Here is a 24,010-nt window from a genome sequence, read left to right as displayed (position 1 = left end):
TTTAACCCTATTTTTATACTATTTTGTATTATATTTGTGCTTACAGTTTTCCTTCCTAACAAAATGTGAATGAGTTTAACATAAACATACATTAATGCTCACAGAGAATGTGTTTATGTGAGGTGAAGGATTTGAGATCTTTAAGGATTTTGCATTCTGAATATCAATGTTGCATTTGAAAGTATGAAAGTCTTATCCACAAAAGTAATTAAAATTCAACAGAAATCTATGTGACCTGCAATCATTAGTATTTCTTGATAGTAACATCATAAATCATTTGTGAAACCTTATTGAAAATAGCTTTTCCCTTCGACATACTCTAAGACATGACTTTCAATGTTTCTGTTCTACCAGAAGTTAGTCACTTGTAAGAACTTTTGACTTTGACACTACTTGAGTGTTCTCAAGAATGTGATATACCGCTCCTGTTTCTCAAGCCTTTCTATAGTAGTTCCAATATTCATGCATTGTTTGACCTGAGGTAAACAAAGGGAGGATGTTGTTTATGACAAACCTCAGTTATTTGAGAAGACCAAAACCACAAGACACCTTTACTCTGTGGAGTTGCTTCACATTTTATATTAATAGTAAGTCTCACATATTTTCTGCTTTCATTTGCTATTGCCACTTCATGCAGTAGTAAGACTTTAATTAAAATGCATTGCAGCAGAGACAGAGGACAGTATGTTGTCTGACACTAGGGACAGAAATAAGAACTTCAGAACAAAATATGAATGTGTTAACAGCTTGAGCTGAAGAGCCAGCTTCAAGATTAGAGGTTGTCAAGTGTTCTATCAAGTACACTATGTGTGACACACTGAGTCATCCTGCCGATGAGTAATTTGGAAACTGGAAAGAGGATGGGGATTACCTAGGGAAGTCCGGGTGCCTATGGCAGATGGTTGATTTAACCGCCAGGTATTTTTTCTCAGAAGATTTGATCAGTTCTCCAGTTCTGTGCAATGACTTCTGCATTAACACTCTTTCTTGTCATAGTAGCCTGAACAATGCAAAAATGTGGGCTTACATACAATTTTATGAAGGATGTTTTTTACATTTCCTCTCTCTCCTGTGCCTAATAGGTAAACATGAGGGACAAAAAATTGGTCAGTGTTTCCATAATGGCACAAACCCCAGTGGGCTCATGCATATTCGCTTATTATTAAATGGTTCACATGTCTTTAAACCCACCACTTACTGGAGCACAAATAAGTCAAGATTTGCATTTTCTTGTTATTCAAATTTTTAAACTCATGAGATCCCTGTCTAATGACAAGAATATTTATCCAGGTTAATTGATAAAATCTTCTCAACATAAAGTGCTCTAGGAAACAATTTCAGAACTTTTACATGTTATATTAACATCTCATTATTTTATTCAACATCCCCAGAGCAAATGGTGATGTAGGATGAATTGACTGCGTTTTATAATGGCATTTTCTCTAGAAAAAGCTCATCTGCATCTCCTCTAACCTACCTAGCTGTATGTTGTCTTTTGCTTAAGATCTAAACATCCTTGAAGACCTAAGCATACAGCTATTTCTATATTAACTGTCAAAATATGAATTTAAACAAAGCAGTTGCTAGATATTGAATACTGAATGTGTTCAGTTGATTGCTGGTTTTTAGAGTGCATTTGAATAACAAATTGAAATATCAGAAAAAAAAAAATGAAAGATTTGCTCTATGGTCAAAAGCAATATGTGAACAACAACAGAGACTGAATTTTTTAAATACATGCTTCATTACAGGCTAGTAGCCTTTTTTCCAACCTTTTCTGTTGCTCCTCTTTGCCTGAGGACAGTTTTCTATGAATTTACATCATGACAAATGTGTCCTTAAAGCAGTGAAAAAAAGATAAAATAGCGGGTTGGAATCTATTGTGGAATAAGTGACTCATAAAAACTCTAGTATCTCAAATTTGATTGTTGTATTTTGTACTGTTTCTTCCTGTTGTCCATAAAGCATTTAGCCTGGTGATCTTTTTCCTGTATTGTTTCAAACTCAGTCATTTCAGATCATCTCAGCATTAATTTTGTTGGCAGCAAACTGAAAGTGAAACATTGTCATTTTCTGCTCAGGTGGGAGAAGGAAGACTGATGTTATCATGAATGGAAATGAAGTTAAATGCTGGTGCTCCACTACTGCTTGTCAATAGGAAGTTATGATGAAAACTGGTTAGAAAAAGTCCTGCATTATAAACAAGAATGCAGTATCACCTTTTAGACCTGGGGTAAGTCCCTGTGAATGTAAGGAAGATATATTTTTCTATGTGCTTATATAATGTAATTACACTTATTAAACTGTTAAAGTTTAATAAACATGGATCTGTCTTTAAATAAGGTATGTTAAATGCTTAATCCTCAATCAACAGATAAAAACATTTAATTCCACTTTTTCAGAGATAAAAATGTTGTCTTTATTTCAAGATTTTCTTAAAAGATGAGAAAGAGGCTTTTCATTATGTTCTGTCTTATTCCACTTCTTACTCAAACACAATGCCCTTTTGTAACCTCTTCCATTCCTATGTTCTTTCCCCACTTTCCAGCTCTAAACAATAGAAAAAAATGACTTGTCATTTTTCTCTGACAAACACCAACAGCTGGAAAAAATCTGACTAATTCTTATCAATTATGTATACACAATTTTCACTAATGTTTTTTAAAATATTTTTATTAGCTTATCTTTTGAGTCATACCCACAACCACTCACTTTCCTAATGTTTTAATGTCAGCCAAATGTTACTGCCAATTACAGGGTTAAAAGCTCCTGAGGAGGAGGTTGCTGTGTTGATGGGAGATCATCAGGAAAACCCAGCTGTTCTAAGTCCTGGGTGTAGTATCATTATTAGTTTTATCTAATAAGTGAATACTGAGCACTTGAGGGTAATTTTAATGAAAATGGAATTCTAATCGCAACAGGGATTTACTGTTCTACCTGTCTCTTTCTCCTGAAGTTCAATATTGAGACAACACATTATTATATTCAGAATTTCCTATTTTATGCTCAGAAAATCAAATCCTTCTGAATTTTGAGGGCTGCATCCAGGCATCAATAAAGACACCCAGCCCTGATAGTATAAAACTGCTCAAAGCATGGTTATTACATAGATCCTGTAGGACAACTGCAACAGATTCTGATTCTGGAGCAGTCCTCAGAACACAGCAGTTCTCCCTCTGTTTTTTTTTATCCTGTGTAGCTGTAAACAGACTGCCATGCTTGTATTCTTCAGTATTTTCCAGGATCTGGTGGTGTGATCTTGAGTGCTCCTTAAAGAAGAGGTGGTGACTTCAATAGACCACAGTGGATTTTGTATTATTCTGTATTCAAATTCTTTTAAATTACAAGTTCATTTTTACTACCCAAAGCATCAAGTGGCATGAAGTTCCTTAACACAGGCATGACTTTTATAAGTAATTTCATTTTGAACTCTACTATTATCTCTTTCATCTGGTGCTTCCTAATTTTTGGATTAGGAGGGAAAATGAGTACTCACGTTATGTTGACTTTCTCAGTTGTAACTATATTTCTATTTTCATACCTAGGTATCTCTTCTCTTTCATCATTTATTTCCTTAGGACATACAAACATACCTGTGCCCTTCTATGTTTTTTCCTCTCCTTCCTAATTTTCTTTCAATCATGTCCTCAATCAGTTTGTTTGGGTTTTTTTTTTTATTATTATTATTTCCTTTTCAAATTTTAATTCTGTATTCCTATGTAATGCCATATGTTTACTTTCCATGAAATAATTGGAGGAATGGACAGATGAAGGTATCTGGCTTCCAAGATACTTTTCTTCCATTTCCCTGTTTCCTCAATAGTTCTTCCTGTCATGAAAGCCCAGCACTTTTTAAAGGAGAGCAAGTTTGCTTTCCATCCCTTTTGCAGCAGATGCCTTTTAGTCCTCAAATGTATTTAAATGTTAAAGTTAGGCAAGTATCTACTTATCATATTCTTAAATATACTGGGTCTGTTGAGTACATCATCAGAAAACAGTGAAAAGCTGCAGTCTTTTGTTGTAAGTTTTCACTGAATAATCCTAATGAGACATTTTCATACATGATATAATTCACAAACATTTTGCTTTATTCTTTTCTTATTTATTTGAGCTGACCAGGTTGGTTACATAAATCACTTGAGGTTAGTATAAAATACTTATAGCAACTTGGTTTTCCTCTTTCCTTACATGGATAATTTCTGGATCAATTGATCCTGTCCCTTCCATGCAATCCTAATCTCCTTCTGAAATTTTGTGTGGTAAAAAGGAAAAATAACAAACATATATATATATATATATATATTTTTTTTTTTCCCCCAAAATACCTTGTTTCTATAACTAATTGATGCAAACAAAACTAAGAGAATTGATCAGGGGCAAACCCAACCTTAGAAAACTTCTCTGCTTTGCAGTAAACATTATGAGGAATGAAGACCCTTAAAAAGTTGTTTATTTCACTTCTAATAGTATTAAACATAAATCTAGCAAACTTGAAGAACACAGGACAAATGTTTAAGTCCAAGGTGGCAGAGGGGTTGAATGGTCTGTTTTGTTATTATTTAAGATTCAAGCAAATGCTACATGGAATAACAAGCATCATAATTAAAAATTGTGATCCATACTATTTTTCTGGAGGCTCAATTTGATTCCAAAGACACAGCAGCACCCAGAGGTACCAGGGCTTTTGAGTCTCACAAAACTGCTTCTGACCAGGAAGAGAAACACAGAGAATGATACGGAGCTGGGAGGAGGGAGAGAAAGATTTTTATTGGAAGCTGTTAAAGTGGTTGCTATGAGACCTTCTTCAGCTAACACAGGCACAGCAGCAAGTGTGAGACTGATAAATCGTACCTCTTGTATTAAACCTTTCCTTTTTGCCTTTTTTTTTTTTTTTTTCCTAACACATAGTTGTTTGAGATCAGAGAAAGCATCTGCCCGTTGCTTTTTCTTCCCTTTTGCTCCCTTCTCCTGCCTCATGCAAGATGGAGCTAGAAAATGAAGTGATCAGCTCTTCCAGCAATGCTTCAGCAGGCTCCAGAGAGTACAAGGTGGTGATGCTAGGAGCAGGGGGAGTTGGCAAAAGCGGTAAGTTTGAGCAACAGCATTTTTGGGGAGAAGAGGTGAATTTGGAGTGTGAAGTTTACAGAAATATAGTGTTGTTTAATGAGGAATTGCATTGCTTTTTCTCTTGCACGTGGCTTGGATTAAATACTATAATTTGTGGTTGGGGCAATGAGTCAGCTTGATTTCTTAGGGACTGAAATGTTATAAACCTTTTTAATTGAATATTTCTGTAAAACTAGTGTTGGCTCCACAGCATATGAGGGGAGAGTGTTCAGTTTGCTGTTGTTAGTTTAAAACAAGTGATCATGTCACTCACACTTTGCAAGGGGTGTTGGTTTGCTGGATAGTGTGGATGTAACTTACTGGCCTGCCACCGGTCCCTGTGCTCAGCCAGAAATGAAACTAACCGCAAAGTCAGCTGTACAGTGTGAAGTGTGGAGGATGTCTACAGTGACTCTATTTTCTTTTCCACATCTTCTTTTGACTTTTTTTCTGAGTGTCATTATGACTCAGCTGGTGTTAGTCTCCTTTTCTGTCTGGACAGTTACAGAATGCATGTCTGAATCTCACTCCAGACAATAAGGTAGATTTGCAGCATATTTTAATATTACTGTCCAGTGCTGGCAAGATATGCTTGTACCTGACAATGGTATCTCTTCAGGGGAGTCATTATTTTCTCCAGGCAATGTTTTCTTTTTTCCCAGATATTATCACCATTGATTTATTCTCACTGACACTAGCATTCTCTTTTTCTTAAAAAGACTTTGCTAAATGTGTAGTGTTTGTCTCAGAAGCCAGTGTATTGAGCTGGCTGCATAGCAAGCATTTGATTACATCTTCTGGAAATACAAAATAAAAAGGAAAGTAGAAAACAACCAACAACAAAATAATATAATAATCCAGGCTAGTTTCCAATGAAATTTCAGGATAAATATGTTGTGACACTAATCTATAATAATTGTATAGATCAAAAAAGTTTTATTTCCTATTCAAACAAGACAAGGTATAGATGCAAAAAATTAAATGTTGGGAGTAGGTATGATTTCCCCTCTGTATCTATAGTCTCTGTTCTGTTGTTCTGTTTGTCTTCAACTTCAGTGGCACATCTTTCAGTGAAAGCTATATCCCATAAGTATTGCTTAGCCAAGCAATTCTTGCACAGATGTTATTCTATGATCTCTACATAAAATAGAAAAGGAGAAATTATTGGTTATCTCAGAGTAAACTTCTGCAATTTCAAATTATATTTTCCATGGTAAAGCAAGTATTTGGGATGTGTCAGCTGGAACTTCAGTAAAATATCATCCTTTTTTTTTTTTTCTTTTTTTCCTGAATACATCTAAAAGATGGCAGCAATTTTTCCCAAACATCAAACACATTACTGTAAGAATTATGTCATTTTGAAGAGTCATTCACCAAAACAAAGGATGCTACAAACTGTACCATATGAATAGTAGAAGTGAATCATAACAACCAAATGAAGTTTATTCAAATACCCTTATTCAGAAAACATTAGTTGTTGATTTCATAAGAATAAAGCCTTCAGATTTGTGGATTACACAACCTAATGATGCAACCCCAAAGCTGAGTACCACATAAATATTTCAGAAGAGTTGGGCATCTGTGTGGCCTTAGAGAAATAAAAATAAGATGAAGTGGACAGTTATGATATTCAATGGGCTTAATGAATATCTTCTGCTGTTTTCACAAAAGTGAAACTTCTGGGGGAAAACACTTGAGAATTAATAGTCTAGAATAAAAGAGGTGGACAGTTCATCATTTATTGATTCTGAACTTCCAAGCATGAAATATTCCTGTAGAATCCTGAAAGATAGTCAAACTGTTTGAATTCTGATAGACATAAGGAAAAAATAAATATATAATTCCATAAATTATTTCTGTTTGATTTATAGGCAGGATTAATTTACACTGGATTAAAAAACCAAAAAAATCTGAATGAATACGATCATTCTCCAAGATGGGCTTTGCTTTCTCCTAATGACCTAAATTCACTTGGTCCACAAAATCATGAATTCAACCATAAAAAAGCATCAGAGTAGAATAAGAACAAGAGATTAAAAAAAAATTCAATTTCTAATTCAGAATTTTACAGATAAGTAATATATGGTATGATGCATTTCTTGTTTCTTTCCCATTTTTCTCCTTCCTCCTTCACTTTTTAGGTCATGATAAAAGAAGGAACAACTAAGGTTAAGTTGCTGAGTGGGAAACATTTTTTGCATAAAATCCTTTCCATTCCTCATTTTGTTCAATATTGAATAATTCAGGTTTGGAATGACTTTTCCTTCTGAGATTAACCTGCAGAAATGTTAGAAGAATTATTTTTGCCCTGGACATAGTTCACTTCTGGAGATCCCTTGGGCATTTTGATCTTGTTTCCCACCCTCTTCTGCTCTCTTAATGTGTCAGGTCGTACTGTATTGCTGGATGTCTTCATATTGAAAATTGCATGCTTATTACAAGGGGCTAAGAATGAGAAAGGAGAATGAGGAAAAGGACACCAAAAATATTCTTTAGACATTGGTGTTTATAGAATACTTACTTCAGTTTGTCAGGATTATCTCTTGAGTTCGATGCTTTAAGGTGGCAGAAAATCCAAGAGGACAGCTAACCTCCTGTTATTTGGACTATTCAATGTACTAGAAATTTCACAAGAACTGGTAATATGAAATAAACACAGCATATCCAAGTCTGATACCCACCACATTCAGAGTCATGATGTACAAACTGCAGATGGTTTAAGAATTGTTACTTAAGGGTCCTCACATTCCAAAGTCAACACCAGAAAAAAAAAGGAAAATATCTGCTGCTATTTTATAGGAGGAAAAAATACCACTTCTAACCCAGAGTTTGGAACAAGCAGGTAATAGCAGTGTTAAATAAAAAAAGTACAAAGCTATATGTAAAATTTCTTGGCCATTGATTTTTGTACTTTAGTTATAAATTATAGGTTCTCTAGAATGTGTTATCTAAGACCTCTGACAATAGAACTATTTTTGTTTCCAGAGCAATATGCTAATTTATCACTTAGTGTAAGATATATCTGACTTCAAGAACAGCTATACACTCTACTGCAAATTCAGAGCAAAATCAGGGTTGAACCAGGAATTAAACTGAAATTAAATAAAATGATTTTTTTTTTTTTTTTTTTTTGCTGGCTCTCATCTGATTATAGTCCATATCAAAATTACACATTTCTAGTGATACTTCAGTTTCAATTAAAAACGGATTTTGACACTTGGTCTACTCTGGTTTGATGACAAATCTCAGGGGAGCTCAGTACTATTCAAACCTACCTGAAGCTGTCTGACATAGGGTTTAAGCCCTAAGAATATTATTGGGTTTGAAATGGGTTTTGCTTAAATATACCTTCAGAGATCTACATTTGGATAGTGAACCAAGTACTCTTATGGTCTTTAGTCTGATGAAGATCAGACTTCTGGGTTTAGCTTTATTTTTCAGTGTTACAAAAAAATATGCACAAAAGAGCTTCTAAATCCAGAGACCATGCATTGCTATCTTATATTTAGCAAACTAATTAATAACAATAATTAACTGCAGTATATTTGGCAAATCATTAGCAATACTTAAGTGATGGATTGAACAGTGGCTACCACAAAGAAATAAATCAATCTACCTGTGCAGCTGAGTAAAACAGAAAACGTCTGTCTAAAGAAAAATTGTTATTACCCAGGTATCCTTCAAATACTGATCAGATTGCACCATAATCTGACTTTATATTCATTTTCTTGGCTGAATGATAATGTTATCATAAGGGGTTTTTTTGCTTGTTTGTTTTTTTGTCTTTCTTAATGAATCTATTTAAAGGTGAAGGTGATTTATTGTTATTCTTGGTAAATGGAATCACATGTTTATCTATAGAATGGATGTCATAGCTGCAAAGTGAATTTCATGTTACTTGTCCTGAGAAAGTTGTATTTCAGATGAGAAAAGGAATTTTTTTTGAAGTGCAAAAACTAAGTAATTGTTGCTAGTAAGTTTTTTGTTTGTTTGTTTTCTGTTTTATTTATTGACATAAGAGAAAACATGCATTTTTCAGTATTTAGTTCTCAGACTGATTGCCAGTTTATTGAAGGGATTATCAAATAATTAACTCAGAAGTTTTTAAAAACTAATATATTTTTTAGTTTCTATGTACAGGTTTGGAAAATACTTCAATAAATATTTCTAGGCTTCAATCATTAAAAAAAAAAATAAAAATCAAAGGGGTGAAGATTCTTTTAAAACTGTTAGAGGAAGAGTCTGAAGAAATGTATTTCTCTGACTGTTTCGGTTGAGGAAGACATGCTTATACCACTGATTTTCAGGTGACTCATCCAAATAATTTCAGGAAGTCATTCATACATACATTTCAAAATAAGTTCCAAGGTGTGTGAAAACAATGATAGAACAACAATGATTTTTATGATATGCGAATTTCTGTCCTAAGAATTACACTAAACAGCCAAATTTGTTTTGATTTTTTTTTTTTTTACTAGGTTTACCTCTTATTTTGCATAAACAAAGCAAATTCTGTATGTATAATTTCAAATGATCCCTCATAACAGGACTCCTCAGTTAATAGAGGTCATACCATGGAGTGTGTCCTGGAGAACTGTACCACTCGAGCTCTTTATTAATCCCTTGAAGATAAATTAGCACATTATCCACTGGAAGAAGATAAGCAAGAGCACAGATTCCATTATTTTGTTGTTGCTGTTTATTTTTTTCTGCCAATATACTCTCAGGTACAGCTACACGCCCCTAAATGCGTGGTAAATGGATCAAGGGAAAGAATCTGGCCTTCCAATATCTTTTGAGCTAAACAAATAGACAGAACAAAGGTGGAGGATTAAGTTACTGCTCAGTATGAGTCAAGGTAAAAAAGTAGTCTTTGAAGTGTCTGGACATGCTGTAAATTACACTTAAGGCAAACCAAATTCCTTTTTTTCCCCAAAAGTCATTATAAGTGTAGTTTTTGATGTCTAATTTGGTGCTGCTTCTACTGTGACTGTGCAAATATCCATCTTGAGATCCTCAATTAATAAAGACTTACACCTCTATCCCACTGAAAATAAATGTTTTTCCCTCATCATCCTCTGTATGAAAAAAAAAAAAACCAAACCTCGGATTTTTAAGGCCAAATATAAGACCCTGAGAATTTCAGGGAAATAATTAATTGTACTCATTTAAATGAAGAAAAAGATTTTTTTTATAACAGGAAGGAATAAATTATATTTATTTGTTGACCATAGAAAAACTTCCTTGCTTAGTAATAGCTCTGAAAGCATAAGGATATTGATCATTCAAAATGACATATATATTCCCTTGGTCATAGTACTGACTGTAACCTGTGATCAGCTCTGGCCTGATGTTAATGCAAGGCTGGGAAAGTGAGAGTAAACAACAGAATACTAATAGTAGTACAGCCCAAAAGACATAATAATACTTCTAGACAATTACACATTCATGGAGAAAAAATCCTAACTGAACATTGTAAGCAATCAGCTAAATTTGTCATGTCTGGGATGCTGTAGACTGAAATACAATCATAGTTCTAAGGTAGAATTACAAAAGTTAGATGCAGATTGATGGTGGTGTAGGTTGTAATTTCTCCATGATAAAAAAAAAAAAAAGCAGCATTGAAGAGAATCCCCACCAATGCCAGACAACCACATCCCTGTGTATGGGAATCTTCCAGTTTTTCCCATAAACCATATTAAGTATTGGAGACTTTATAAATGCAGAATCCTGATATGCTTGTGATCTTTGAAAACAAAACTGTTCTTATTTTTCAATTACCTTCAAAGATAGGTTATTGAATTAGTTTCAAGCTCAAATTCATTTAATTCCAACTTCTAGCCATTTTATCTTATGACTTTTTCATCAACAACTTTGAGAAACTCTCTATTCTCTTACTTTGCTATCTGTTAATACCTATAAACAATAATACCGATAGACATGTTGATCTTCTTTCTCTTGAAGACATTGAGCATCTGAAACCTCACTTAGAGAAGCTTACTTTCCTTCTCAGAGAATTCTGTATCCTTAATTTGAGTACTCTAATATTTCAACATCATTTTATGAATATGAATTCAAAAAATTCACGTTATTCTATTAGTGTTCTTACTACAAGCAAGACAACTTAATGGTTTCCTCTTCACATTCTTCTTTTATTTCTTTGAGAATAATGTGTTGTTTTGTTCAGGAATAATTCACAGAGATCATATACAGGGAAATATTTGTAGAAATCAGTAAGTTACTTGCTCTTTCTCAAACGTAGTCATCTGTACCATCACATCTTTAGTGATGACTTGAATTCTACAATTCCATATATTTTATCCTATTTTGGAAGTATTTTTCTGGGTTGTGACCACTGAAGATGATAATTCAAGTACTTCTTGACCCGTTTCTGAAATTCTTATTTGTCTTCAGTGTGGTTTTTTTTTTTTTTTCCACATGTAAGGATTGAACACATTGCTTATTCATTCATTTTCTTGAATACAAACAGGTGTTTGGGGAAATGTGTTAAAGATGTTTTCATTTTTTTCACCTGTTCAAATAATTCAGCTGCTAGAAGGATGGAGGATCCAGTTGTGGCTCCTGCATTTAATAGGATGGTTTCTGCATGTAAGATGCCAACTGGTTACTGGGAAAGCTGTCTGCAGTTCTAGCTTCTTCAGTACCAGTAGCACTCTGATAAATAGAAGAGAGTGCAGAGTAGACCAAAAGAGACAATAAAAGGGCAGATGTAATATGATTTATAATGACAAATGACTATTACTGTATTCAAAAATCTCTATCAGCCACCAGTCCATGATTCTTTATTGGGCAACTTGCATATGTATACAGTGATTTAATGTAAATGGAACAGGATGCAGCTGTAATGTGAGTGGGTTCATCCACCCAGCTTCTCCCACCATAGCATCTGGATGATGAATACTCACTAGAGATCTTGTCACTGTCTATACCACTTTGGCACAGAGGATGGAGAATCTAGCATATATGAAGGTAATAAACATCAAGAAAATAAGACACATTTACCAAAACTTGTGGAGGAAAGGAATCAGAATTTCTTAATGGAGAATAATCAGTTAAGTGGTAAAATTAGAATTAAAACATGTAGAATTAAGGATGTATGAGATCTTCAAGTCTGACTTCCTTTAGGCAAAAAGAGCGACATATATCCTAAATCATCTGTTATAAGGCAAGATGGAGTAGATTGTGCATCATTTGTTGGATTTTTTTGAAAGGAAAAATGTTGGTGAATGTTGTATTATTCTAATTGTTTTGTGCTAATTTGAAATAAAAATACATTCTAGAGATTGAGCATTAATGACCAAATATACCTGAGCGGAAAAAGAATTTAAAATCTTGAAACTTTTATAAAGGAGACGGAATACTATAATCCTCAAAATTATGAAATGTGTTAAAAGACATCAGGACTTGTGGTTGATGTTGTGTTACTAATCTGTATAGCCAGTATCTCTATGTTCAGGCTGCTTAAGAGAGATTCTAAGGCTGGTCTCAAGACTGGAAGTGATTAGAACTCATGGACAGTTATGTTAATGAATCTACTTTTCATCATGTGATTTATAGAAAGAGGGCTACACTTACACAGTGAAGATTTCAGTGAGATATATACTGCTCAGCATTTCCCATTCATACTGCTTGCTATTAAGAGATAGGAAACATTCTGAGTTTTTACTCCACAACAGGAATTGAACTATCAAAAGGGCGCTCCTGGTTTTGACGACACACAAGTCTGCCATTTTAATGCCCAGACAGGTATCAAATAAGGGAACAAGCACTGTTTCATGACAATGACTGGGCACTGTGGTGTCTTTGCTGTAAACAGTCTGTGAGGCAGCTAGAGGAACTGTTTCCCTTCCAAGCCATCCCTGCTGCTGAGTTGAGCCATCTGCAGCATTTTTGGCACATGCTATCTCCTAGAATTTGGATGAGATTAAATCCATTAGGGACAATCTTGAAAACACATTTAGGAAAGATTTTTCTTCTCTTTTTTTTTCCTTCTGTTGCTGCTTTTATCTCTTTTCCTGCTATGCTTCCCATTTTATTTTATTGCATTCCTTTGTTCACACAGATCCACTGGCAGATATTGAATCTTACCAAAGCATTGTGCCGAGTCCCAGTTTCAGAGGTCTTGCTGTCTTGGGAGGACAGTTTGCTACAAGCTATAATGATTTCATGATGCACTACTAACCAGATCCCAGTGGTGACACTGGCTAAAGCCACTTTGTTTCATTATTCTGGCTTCTTAAAGAGGCATGTTTTCAACTCAGTTACCGGTTATAAAGCAGTGTCTTATCTTTTCAGTCAGGTAAAAAATAAGAACTAAACTAGTTATTTCAGAGAATCCAAAGCTGGATCCACAAATGGTTATAAATTTTAAAAATTATTTTCACAGGCTTTTGTAAAGCAAAAACTGTAAACATCTAAGAGACGGATACATATAAATCTTTATCTTACATTGACTACAGCTACGAGAAGAGTAGTTGTTGGATTTCTTCCCTTGCAACCTCATTGTGCAGTTTCGTAATTCTGTAATTGTCATCCATTTTCACAGGCACAGAATAAAATAACACTACTTCAAATTTATGTCAGATCTGTGATTACTTTAGTAACTTTGTTTGCCTACTGCCTACATGACAGCTTGTTGTGTTGTACTGAGCTCTTGCCCGCTGGACAGGATCTACAGTGTCTTTACAGAAGCATCTCTTTATCAGCCTGCAAAATATGTACCACTGTTTCGGATCTTTATTCAGAGTGTTTAAAACCAAACCCAAGTACTGTCAAATTCTTAATTGTTTTAAATCAACAGAAATCTAGTTTCTTCAATACAGATTGCAAAATTTCCTCTTCTCTAAATTTTTGTCTGAAACTTTCTTAATTAGAAAAGATATTCCTCTCTCAATTTGAATATAAAGTCATCTTTAGACATTTTCTACATGGTGAGCAATCTTTCTTGGGTTGCCTGGTGACGGGGTCATCTGCTCACCCATCACACACACTGTACCAGAGGTCTGATTCATATACTATTTGCCACTGCATGCAGCCAGAGAATGTATTCCTGAGTCTCATCAGGTCTTCTTCTGTTTGTAAGCATGCCCTACAGATAATTTATTTCTCTATTGGAAATTGAGGAGAAGAAAGATCAATCTATTACAGTAATCAAGTAGCCCTCTGTGAGTTTTAGAAACCTAGTTTCCTATGCCTTTCTTTCACCTAGAGCAGTTTCAGTGAATTTTCCAGTGTCTTATATTAGCTGTGAATTTGAATCATAGCCTCCCTAACAGCAGATATTCTGTCTACTGATTTGTTTTTATAAAAGTGGTAGTCAAAAGATCCAGTTTTCAGATCTTTCCTTCATGAAAATGGACCAAGATACTTGAACGATATTAAATGTCTGACATAAAAACAAATAGTAAATTGCATAAGCTTCTTCTTTTTTTTTTTTTTTCTTTTTTTTTTCTTTTTTTTTTTTTTCAGATAACATGGTTGAAATGGCAACTAGTTAGGAGGAAAGCAAAACAGAAGATACAAACCAAGCAGTAGAAGGGGGAAAAGTAACAGATGTCAGCATCAAACAGAGAGCAACAAATGAGAAAAAAAAAATAGAGGCATAGGAAAAACACTGAAAAAAACCAGAAAACTAGATGAAGATGGGTAAAGGCAGTGGTAAGGGAGTAAAAGAATAGAAGGAAAGGGCAGCAGTTCATACTTCAAAGACCATTGATTTCAGATGCTATCTTTTCTCTGTCCTTATCCTACTAGTTGCTACTGGCCAATGGTTATATCCCAACACCTTCTGTAAGTACTGGTGGCCAAAAAGTATACAGAGGTCCCATTAGTTCATCTTTCTTCTGCCCCTGTGACTTCTCATGCTGTGTTTCTCATATATTGGCTTTCTAGAATAGGAACCTGGAGATGCAGCAGCAAAACTCTTCTTTTTTTGCAAGTCTTGAAGTTCTGTAGAAGTTTGCTGCAGCCATGGATAAGGCTCCATGAATTTAACACTTCTGCCAGGCAAAGTGGTGCTGCTTCTTACCATCATCCAAAACTGAGAGAAGTTTGTGGGTCCCAGCCTTAGAAATACTAAGCACCTAGTGAAATCAGTGGGAGGCAGAATTTGTCAGACTCTTCTCTGGTGTTTGAAAAGTTAGATCCATCCACACACCAAAATCTCAAATCAGATAATCACAGTGGTACCAGGGATACATTTCGCTGAGTGTCAGGAAATAAAATTAAGTTCTGTTCTTCTGCAGTCTCGGAAAATTGTCAAGATGCAAAGCAAAAATATATGTATTTCTATATTCTTTCTCTTATTCTTTGTGATCCAACTGATACATCACTCTTATTCATAAATTTACTGCTCAGCATTCTTGCCTACAAAGAAACAGTTACCTCCCTATAATTGAATGTGGACAAATGGTGGTAGGAGGAAAAATAAAAACAAATTGCCAGTGACTATAAACAGATTTAGATACACATATCTTTGAAACTCACTCATATAAGATTTATGTAAGTATAAAGTAACAAACATTTTCAGTCTTTAAGGAAAATAGTTGTTAGTGCCAATGTGTTATTCAAAGAATTGTAGAAAGCTCTATAAAACTCAGTGGGATAACTACTTCTACTGATTGACAGTGACAGTATAGTTAAAGAATAGATTTATTTGATGACAGAAAGCCCTTATTCCTTAATGTCATTTAAGTAAAAAGGACTATGGATCAAATTAGTTTGCAAAGCTGCATTACTGTACCTGCTGGATGAGTATTAGTATTGTTTTGAGTATTAGTATATTAATTTTCAAGTATTATTTTATTAAGTATTAGTTAAACTAGTTTTATATTTTGTGATACTTTAGGTTAGCGTAACTAGAAGACAATAATAAGCTTGTGAATTAAGTATATTTCTGCTTCTCTATAAGCAGGAAAAATGCAGAAATTTGATTTTTTTTTTTCCAATAAATTTTTAACTGTACCCTTCCCCAAATATGAGCATCTCAAATGAAGTTGATAAAAGCTGTAAGCAGTGAACACAAGATTGGAACTCATGAGAATATCTTTGACATCCCTGATGTTAATTTAGTCACAACAAATAGAAGTATGTGGATTGGGAACAGATTAGATAGGCTGTAGTAGACATCATTGCTCAGGAAATTACCTAGGTAGACAGAATACCAGCTTGCACTGTGATGAAAGCTCCTGGGGAAATCAAAAGTTTCCCTTGCTCACAGTTCAAGTTCAGTACAATAGACAAATACCATGAATAATTCTTTTCAGGTTTAGTGCATAATGGGTTGCTAAGAAGTCATTAAGAGGTCGGTGATAGAATTACTTGCTTCTGAGTTCTAATTTCTTCCTCCCACTTTTCTCTTTCTTGCAGGCTTTCCCTTCAAGCATATGGTAGAATTTATGAGGGATGTGGGAAATGTAAAGTACCACCTGTTTATGTTAGTACAGTCTGTGTAGCCCATGCTATCTTTCAATATTATTTTTATCTTTTTCATAAACTTATTTTAAGTGTATTTACTGCTAATAAAATATTTTGCCAGGAATGTGGCTGTTTTGAATGGCTTAGATTGATGACCTCTTGTGAAATTGTTTTCTTATTCCTAATTTTTTTTTTTTTGTATTTCTAGTTTATTTCTAAGTTTATATTAATTTCAGGATGTTCAACATATGATTAGTTTCCCACAATGAAAGAGTGTTAAAAACTTACCTATCTTCAGAACTATCAGTAGCTAACCAAATACATATTTGTTTACTTTAGCACTGGAAAATGAAGATAGTATGGGCCTTATTTGTTCCATCATTTTGTTCTGTGTCATATCTGTTCAGCTCAGTGACTACTGTCAGTATTGTGGCATTTAAAAGAAGAGCTGAAGGGAGAGTGGAAATGAAATTTGTGTTTTGTGCTGCCTCACGTATCACAAAGAAAACCGGCAGCTTAATACAGACTCTTTGCTTGACCTTAGCAGTGGAGCAGAAAGAATATATATCTTTTTTTTTATATTCTGAAAGTTCCATCCGAATGACTGTATATTAATGGAGAAGGCACTCACACCAGAGTAGGTGGGGAGAGGAGAGAAAAAGGAAATATTATGCAGCTGAAGAAAGAAATCTCCATTTGTTCCTAAACCGTCTGTTTGAAATTAACATAAAATGCCTTGACCCCTGTTTTCTACGCTATCCACTCAGAAATCTGTATTAAAATAATTAAAGCAGTGCATGGTTAAATAGGATGGAGAAGAGAGATGAGAAGATGTAAGAATTACTCCAATAATTTCAGTAGGTTTAGGAAGAAGTATCAAACAGTATTGTATCCACCAAATATCGTAACACAATTTATAACAGAATTTGAAGGACAAGAAACCTTGAGCATGTTTTGAGTTTGATACATTATGGAAGAGAATAGCTAGCAGGATAAATGTTCCTGGGTTACATACAAATTTCTAAAGTTTAAGACAAAAGTTTTGGTTAACAATTATGGTGGATTGACCTCATCCAAGAGCCAGACACCCACACAACCACTTGCTCATTGCCTTCTCCTATAGGAAAGAGAAAGGGGATGGAGAGAAGACTTGTGCCTCAAGACAAAGGTTTAACAGTTCAAGCAAAAGTTGTGTGCACAAGTGAGGAAAAAATAAGAATTTATGCACTGCTGCCCATGGGCAGGCAGATTTTTAGTCACTTCCTGAAAAGAAGGAGCTCAGCACACATAATTGTTACTTGGGAATACAAGTGCCAGAACCATGTACATCTCCACTTCCTCCTGCTTTCCTTGAGCTTTTCTTTCTGTGTATGACACCATGGGATCTGGATATTGATCTCTTTGTCTCAACTGTGTCTTTCCCCAGTTTATTGCCTACCCCAAGGCTACTTGTTGAGGGCACAGGGAAAAAAAGAAAAAGCCTTGATGCTGTGAAAGTGATGTTGAGTAATACCCAAAATATCAGTGTGTTATCAGCACTGGTTTAGTCACAAATTCAATACATGACACCATACAGACTGCCATGTAGAAAATTATCTCCATTCCAGACAGACTCAGGACAGCAATTTGTAGTCTGAAAAGCAGTGAAGGAGATTCAATTTTTCTTTGTAGTTTGTGTCTGTGGCATCATTAACCATATGTTGGTACTGCCATGCTCTTCTGTTTTGTTGAATTGCTATTAGAGGCCACAAAACAAGTGGAGGCCAACATTGTTTTACTTCTCTTTCCTCCTTGATTATGATATGATTGTTGAAAAACTATCTGGTATTCCCATGTTTCCTCATTTTTTTTAGAAATGTTGTATTTGGAATCTAACTGCCAATGGGAATCTCACTGGCAAGGAGGCATTTCTACCATATGCCTTGTGCATGTATGGCTTATTCGTAGACCATATCTGCAGTGCACACACAGTGGTCTAGAAATATTTGCCATCCAGATGCCTCACAAGTTTCTGGGGATCACCAGCACTGAATACAGATGAGTCTTTTATTTATTTTTTTTTTTTTTTTTTTTTTAGTTGAAAAGAGGAACATCATATTTATAGTATCATCAGCACTGGCACAAGGTGGGTTAGCATGAATAACATTTTATGCCACTCTTAAAGTACCAGTAGTTCCAAGGAAACATAAGTCACTTTGAACTGAACTGTCTTTCCTGGAAGGAATCTGTTGAAGCCCATATTGCAGGTCAGCACTAGACATTATTCCAGTCATCCTCCACACAAGGTCTTCAATTCCCAGTCTCAGGATTCCCATGGAGCACAGTATTTGAAAGTCAGTGCACAAAGTCAAAGTGCCTTTGAAGTCTAAGACCATTCAATTCAGCTGTTCTATTACAGCTCAGTTACTCTGAGCCAATATTGACCACATGAAGAAATCAGACACAGTGCAGCACAGCTGAGACAGTAGAATGGGTCATCAGCAGTCTTCATGGCAATTTTGGTGCCATGCATGAGAAACACTAGAGCAGGGCAGCAGTGCTGCCCTCACACTGCAGATCTCGTCTTCTCTGCAATGATGGCTGCTGTTCTCAGTAGCCAGGTGTTGTTTTTAGAAAGCATGGTACTTCCTTGGCTTCACTGAGATTCTTGGCAAATCTTTAGATCTGCTCTTTGGTAGGCAATGGCTAGTTCTGAATTGCGATTCTCAAACATTGTTAGCACCTATCTTCCAAACACAGCAGTCAGTATCAAAATGCACAGCAGACTGCCTGAAGCACCAGTTATTAAAGGCAGGTGAGGTTTTTTGCCCTCTTTCTTTCAGTTAATTTGATAGACATAAATGCAGTCAAAAAAAGGAAAATCACTATTCATCTGATCTAATGCAGTGCTTATGACTTTATCTTGAGACTGTGTTGTTTCCCCTGTCACTGTCTTGGTTCATACATATTTTAAAGAAATGCATATCTATTTTTTTTGACATTGAAAATACACAAAAAGTTTGAGTAGTAGTCCTCAGAGAGTGACAAATCAGTGGCTGGACTTTGATTTTCGACTTTTAAATATGTAAACCTGTATGATTAATAATATCTTCATTTACTTATAAAAATAATTTAAGATGCGTGATGTGTAGCGATCAGATCACTGTTATTGTTATTAGAGTAGCTGATGTGTATGCTGGTGGAAGTCAGAAAGATATTGCAAGCATAATATATGAGTATATGTAAATACCTTTCTGGTCTGAGCTTCCTGATCTCCTGACACTAGAACATGGGGACATGGTGTTACTGATTATGTAATGGCAAAAACTGGAATTAGCGTTGGAACACAGAATCTAAAACTTTTTATCTGATTTCCATAGTTTATTCTGTGTCTTTTGTTTCAGTGTACACCCCATCTCTCTGTTTTTGTGTCTGATCTGTAAAATGATATGAGCGGTATTTGCCTTCTTTTGTATGTAATAAAATTCCTGACCTTCAAATCCAGTATACTTTTTTAAAGCTATCAAATGATACATCTAAATAGATAATGCCCAAAGGTGTCATCAGCTCTGCAACTGGTACCAGATGACAAGTTCTTTGAAGTTAATCTGGCAGTTTCTTCAGAGTCCATATCATCACAGTGAACAAATTAAGATAAATGTGAAAAACAGTAAGACAAACTCTATAAAAATTATACAACTAGACATAAAGATTGAAGGAGAAAGAGTCTATAATACATTTCAGTAAACTAAACAAACAGTGAAATTAGTGTATATCTCCTCAAACAGAAGAGTAACTGTGAATGCTTACTTGCTACAACCACTGAATTCTTGAGTAGTTGGGGAGGCACAGCCAGCTTCTTCTTGGCTATGTTTTGGGCAGAGCCCAATATTATTCCTCTTCTCTGAGAATTCCTCCCAGACTGAAACTCCAGAAGACAAATAATAGTTTAATTTAAATTTTGATAGACTTAAACGTGAAACACCTGATTAGATGTTAAATTCAGGCAGCTCTGGGATTTGCCAGAAAGCAGCATCCAGTAAACTCTCTGGGGAGAAACTTCGGTGCTAGTGCTGAAATTTGTCTTGCCTAATTTCAGCTTCTGGAAACATTTTCTGAGTCTAGATATGTAGGTACTTTTTATAGTTGGTGGAGCAAAGTGCAAAATCCTAGACAATGTTTTCCATTGTTTGAGAGAAGCTTGGATGACTAGACAACTAGGATGACCAGTTTTCAAAGGATAGATGAGAATAGACAAAGTTCAGATGTTGGTAGGGGTGGTTGTAATTGATATGGATGATTCATAAACATAATAAATTATGATATGCAGTATCAGTTCCTATTGTTGCAGAATTTATCAGTCATATGAGATATATATGATGACTTCATTTGAATCTGTTTTGTAGTTCTTTTTCCTCTGATAAAACCATCTATAATTTCAGTGGTAATAATACTCCCTCTTTAGTTGAAAATGCATGGTCTGTTGACCAGTGTGGAATGTGTCTTCTTCAGACATTAGGCATGTGAGATTTTTCAGTCCCGAGTTTACAGAGCTTGTTAGTTTTAGCTCATGCAGACTGAATTTAACTTTGGAGTTCCCTATTCTAATGCCAGTGCTTACCAATACAGTAGTGTTGAACATGCACGGAGGTGAAACTTCCAGTTGCATTTGATTTTTGTTAAAGCAAGTTAGATCTATGATTTTTTTTTTTTTTCATTTATTTATTTTCAGCAAGACAAACAGTAAACAGTTGCTTACTCCTGAAATCTTACCTTCATCTATTTTCCAGCTGAGACAATTTCACTTTGACACATGAGAAAACTGTGAATCACTTATTATTTAGAGTGTTCATTTTGTCTGCAATAGATATATTAGATTTTTGTAGATTCGTAGAGTACTTTATGAAATGTATGTTACTGCAAATTCCTTTAAGAATCTTGTAAGGGAGAAGCAACATAACAGACTACTTGTCTGTAAGAAATATTTTTAATCACAGAGTAGTTAAGTTGTCCAGAAATGTAGCATTGACAGGACGCAAGGTTTTGCTTTGCTTTCATTCAGGTGGAGAAATCTTACCAGATAGGTACTTGTTATTCATAGTTTCACTGAAGTAAGTTAAGTCAACAGTTTCAAAATAGTATCAACATATTTAGAGAGTTTGGTGAAAGATCAGTCAGTGCTTCATGGAGCAGACATATCTTCTGACATCGACATTACTTTGTCTGCTGTGCTTCTCACTTTTGCTGGCACTTGTTCTTGATTGATCTCTTGTTCTGTGCCACTTGATTCATCACGGTCAGTGGTGCAGGGGCATGAAAAATTCATCTCAAGACAACATATACTTTGTAGTTTATGATATTTCTTTCCCTTTGTATTCAAGCCAATTACTCCCTCCAGAAAGCAGAAACTTTATGGAGTGTAGCAATTCTGGCATTTCTGTGGAGAAAGCAAGTAAAATTTTGTGTTTCCATTCCCTCATGCAGGAATAAAGATATTGTGGTACAATACTGGATTATCTAAATAATGACAAAACATAATTAGTCTAAGGGAGCAAATTATGCAAAAGAATTTATTTCTGCCCTGACGGTAAATAACACTTAATATTATGCACTAAATTTCCAGAAAGTTGTATAGACCTATATCAAGATCCATTTTCTTTTTAAGGAAAATTATCTTTTCAAACTGCTTATCCTACTTAGATAAATCCTGTCTTTTCTTGATGTCACTGTGTTTTTATTTATTATGATACCTACATTACAATTATATTTTCCATTATCATAATATCTCTGTAATGTGTACTTGTCTTTAAATTTGCAGTTGAGATCCATTTTTTTCACCAGAGTTTTCAACTAAAAGTATTGGAGTAGTGTTATGACTGCAGATACTTTGAAAAATCTGAAATGAAAAGTATAGAACCAAGTGTTAACTCCAAGAAATTAACATAAAGCTCCCGAGCTACAAGACACAGTCCTATTTCCAAGATTGCCTTTTGTCTCTCAGAATGGAAGTCCAATTTGCACATCATCGGACCTAGAAATTGTGATATTTAATCACTGTTGTCTAATGCCTTTTATGTCATCTCCTGTAAGACAAAGTGGCATATGAAACAATCAAAGAGACAAATGAAGTGAGAACTTTGCATAGAAGACAGCTGATATGTAATTTAAACTACCTAGTGGCTGACTACAGTAATTGAGTTGAACAAATTACTTTCATGAGGAAAAAAAAAAAAAAAAAAGTGGTGGAGTCATCTGCGGTAATATGAGTAAATACCTAGTGCATATATGTCAGAGGTGAACGTGTGGTGTATAACTGAGGTATGTGAGCTCAAATCATGCACCTACTTGTTCTTGGACCCTCATTACTTCATTTCTTTGTCCATGCTTCTCTCTGTCACGATATATTCAGCTTAAACAGATAAATCTTGTCAGATCTTTTCTATTGTGCAAAGAACAGGCATTTTCTCTGCATTTCTAAAACTGTGTCATATTATGATGCTTATATCACTGCAATGTAGGACAGCTCTTGTCATATTCTTTTGCCTTGTAGTTTTTACCTCATACTACATCTCTAATGCTTTCTAAGAATTAACATCATCTGCTTATTTTCTTTGTGTGTATATCTGTGCAGAATTGTTCATGTTTTTTATTTGCAAACATCAGAGTTTTGTAAGACTTATGAGAGTCATTTATTGGGAAAAAAAAAAAAAAAAAGATCTTTACAAGTGCTTTGTATGTGTTCAGGAAGAAGGAAGAAATGTTCTAAATGTGGCAGCTCTGGAGATGACATGAATTAACAGAATGCAGCTCTTTTAATGACACCACCTATCAATTCCAGTCCCACCTGACCAATATTGTGACTAGCATGACCAGTATCCCACTAAAATTTCACAGACTTAACAGACCTGTGCAGGAAGCCATGATTAGTCAGATGTAAACAGATACCTCACCAGCTGGCTAGACTTCCAAAAGCAGAATTATACAATGTCATAGCTGTCACTTTCTTACACATTATAGATTTCAAAGAGGAATATCCTTAGACATACCAGTAATAGGTGTCATATAAATTCAGATTTCTATATGATGACCTAAATTTGAAGGCCTGCCTGTATCTGAAGATGTGTCTTCTCTGTTTGAATTCTCAAAGATAGAACAATACTGTCAATGAAGTTCTTGACTGATCCACCCCAGGATACGGTTTTCACCCTTGGCTGCCAGGGTGTGCTGCTATCTCATACTGAGCCTGCTATCCATCAGCATCCCCCGATCCCCTTCTGCAGGACTGCTCTCCAGTGACTCCTCTTCCAATGTGTACTCATGTCCAACATTACTCTGTCCCAGATGCAGAATCTGGTATTTGTTCTTGTTAAGTTTTATGCCATTCATGATTACCCAATGCTTCACTCTATCTAGATCCCTATGCAAGGCATCTCATCCCTTGAGAGAGTCAACCAGGTGGGATTTTCTTATATTATCAACAATTCAGTCT

General features: G+C 35.0%; 1 protein-coding gene across 1 annotated transcript in view; it reads left to right on the top strand.

Annotated features, from left to right (window-relative positions):
- Nucleotides 1–4,749: 4,749 nt before the first annotated feature.
- RIT2 (Ras like without CAAX 2) overlaps nt 4,750–24,010 on the top strand; it is a gene marked incomplete at its 3' end in the record, with an annotated part of 183,859 nt that continues 164,598 nt past the window's right edge. Inside the window, exon 1 of the mRNA XM_080363028.1 lies at nt 4,750–5,085. Within this exon, the coding sequence (XP_080219154.1) occupies nt 4,983–5,085 (103 nt within the window). The 5' untranslated portion in view covers nt 4,750–4,982. The remainder of the gene's footprint in view (nt 5,086–24,010) is intronic.

Source organism: Nesoenas mayeri (genome assembly GCF_963082525.1).
Source record: "Nesoenas mayeri genome assembly, chromosome: Z".
Lineage (NCBI taxonomy): Eukaryota > Metazoa > Chordata > Aves > Columbiformes > Columbidae > Nesoenas > Nesoenas mayeri.
This window is presented reverse-complemented; position numbering and strand designations above follow the sequence as displayed.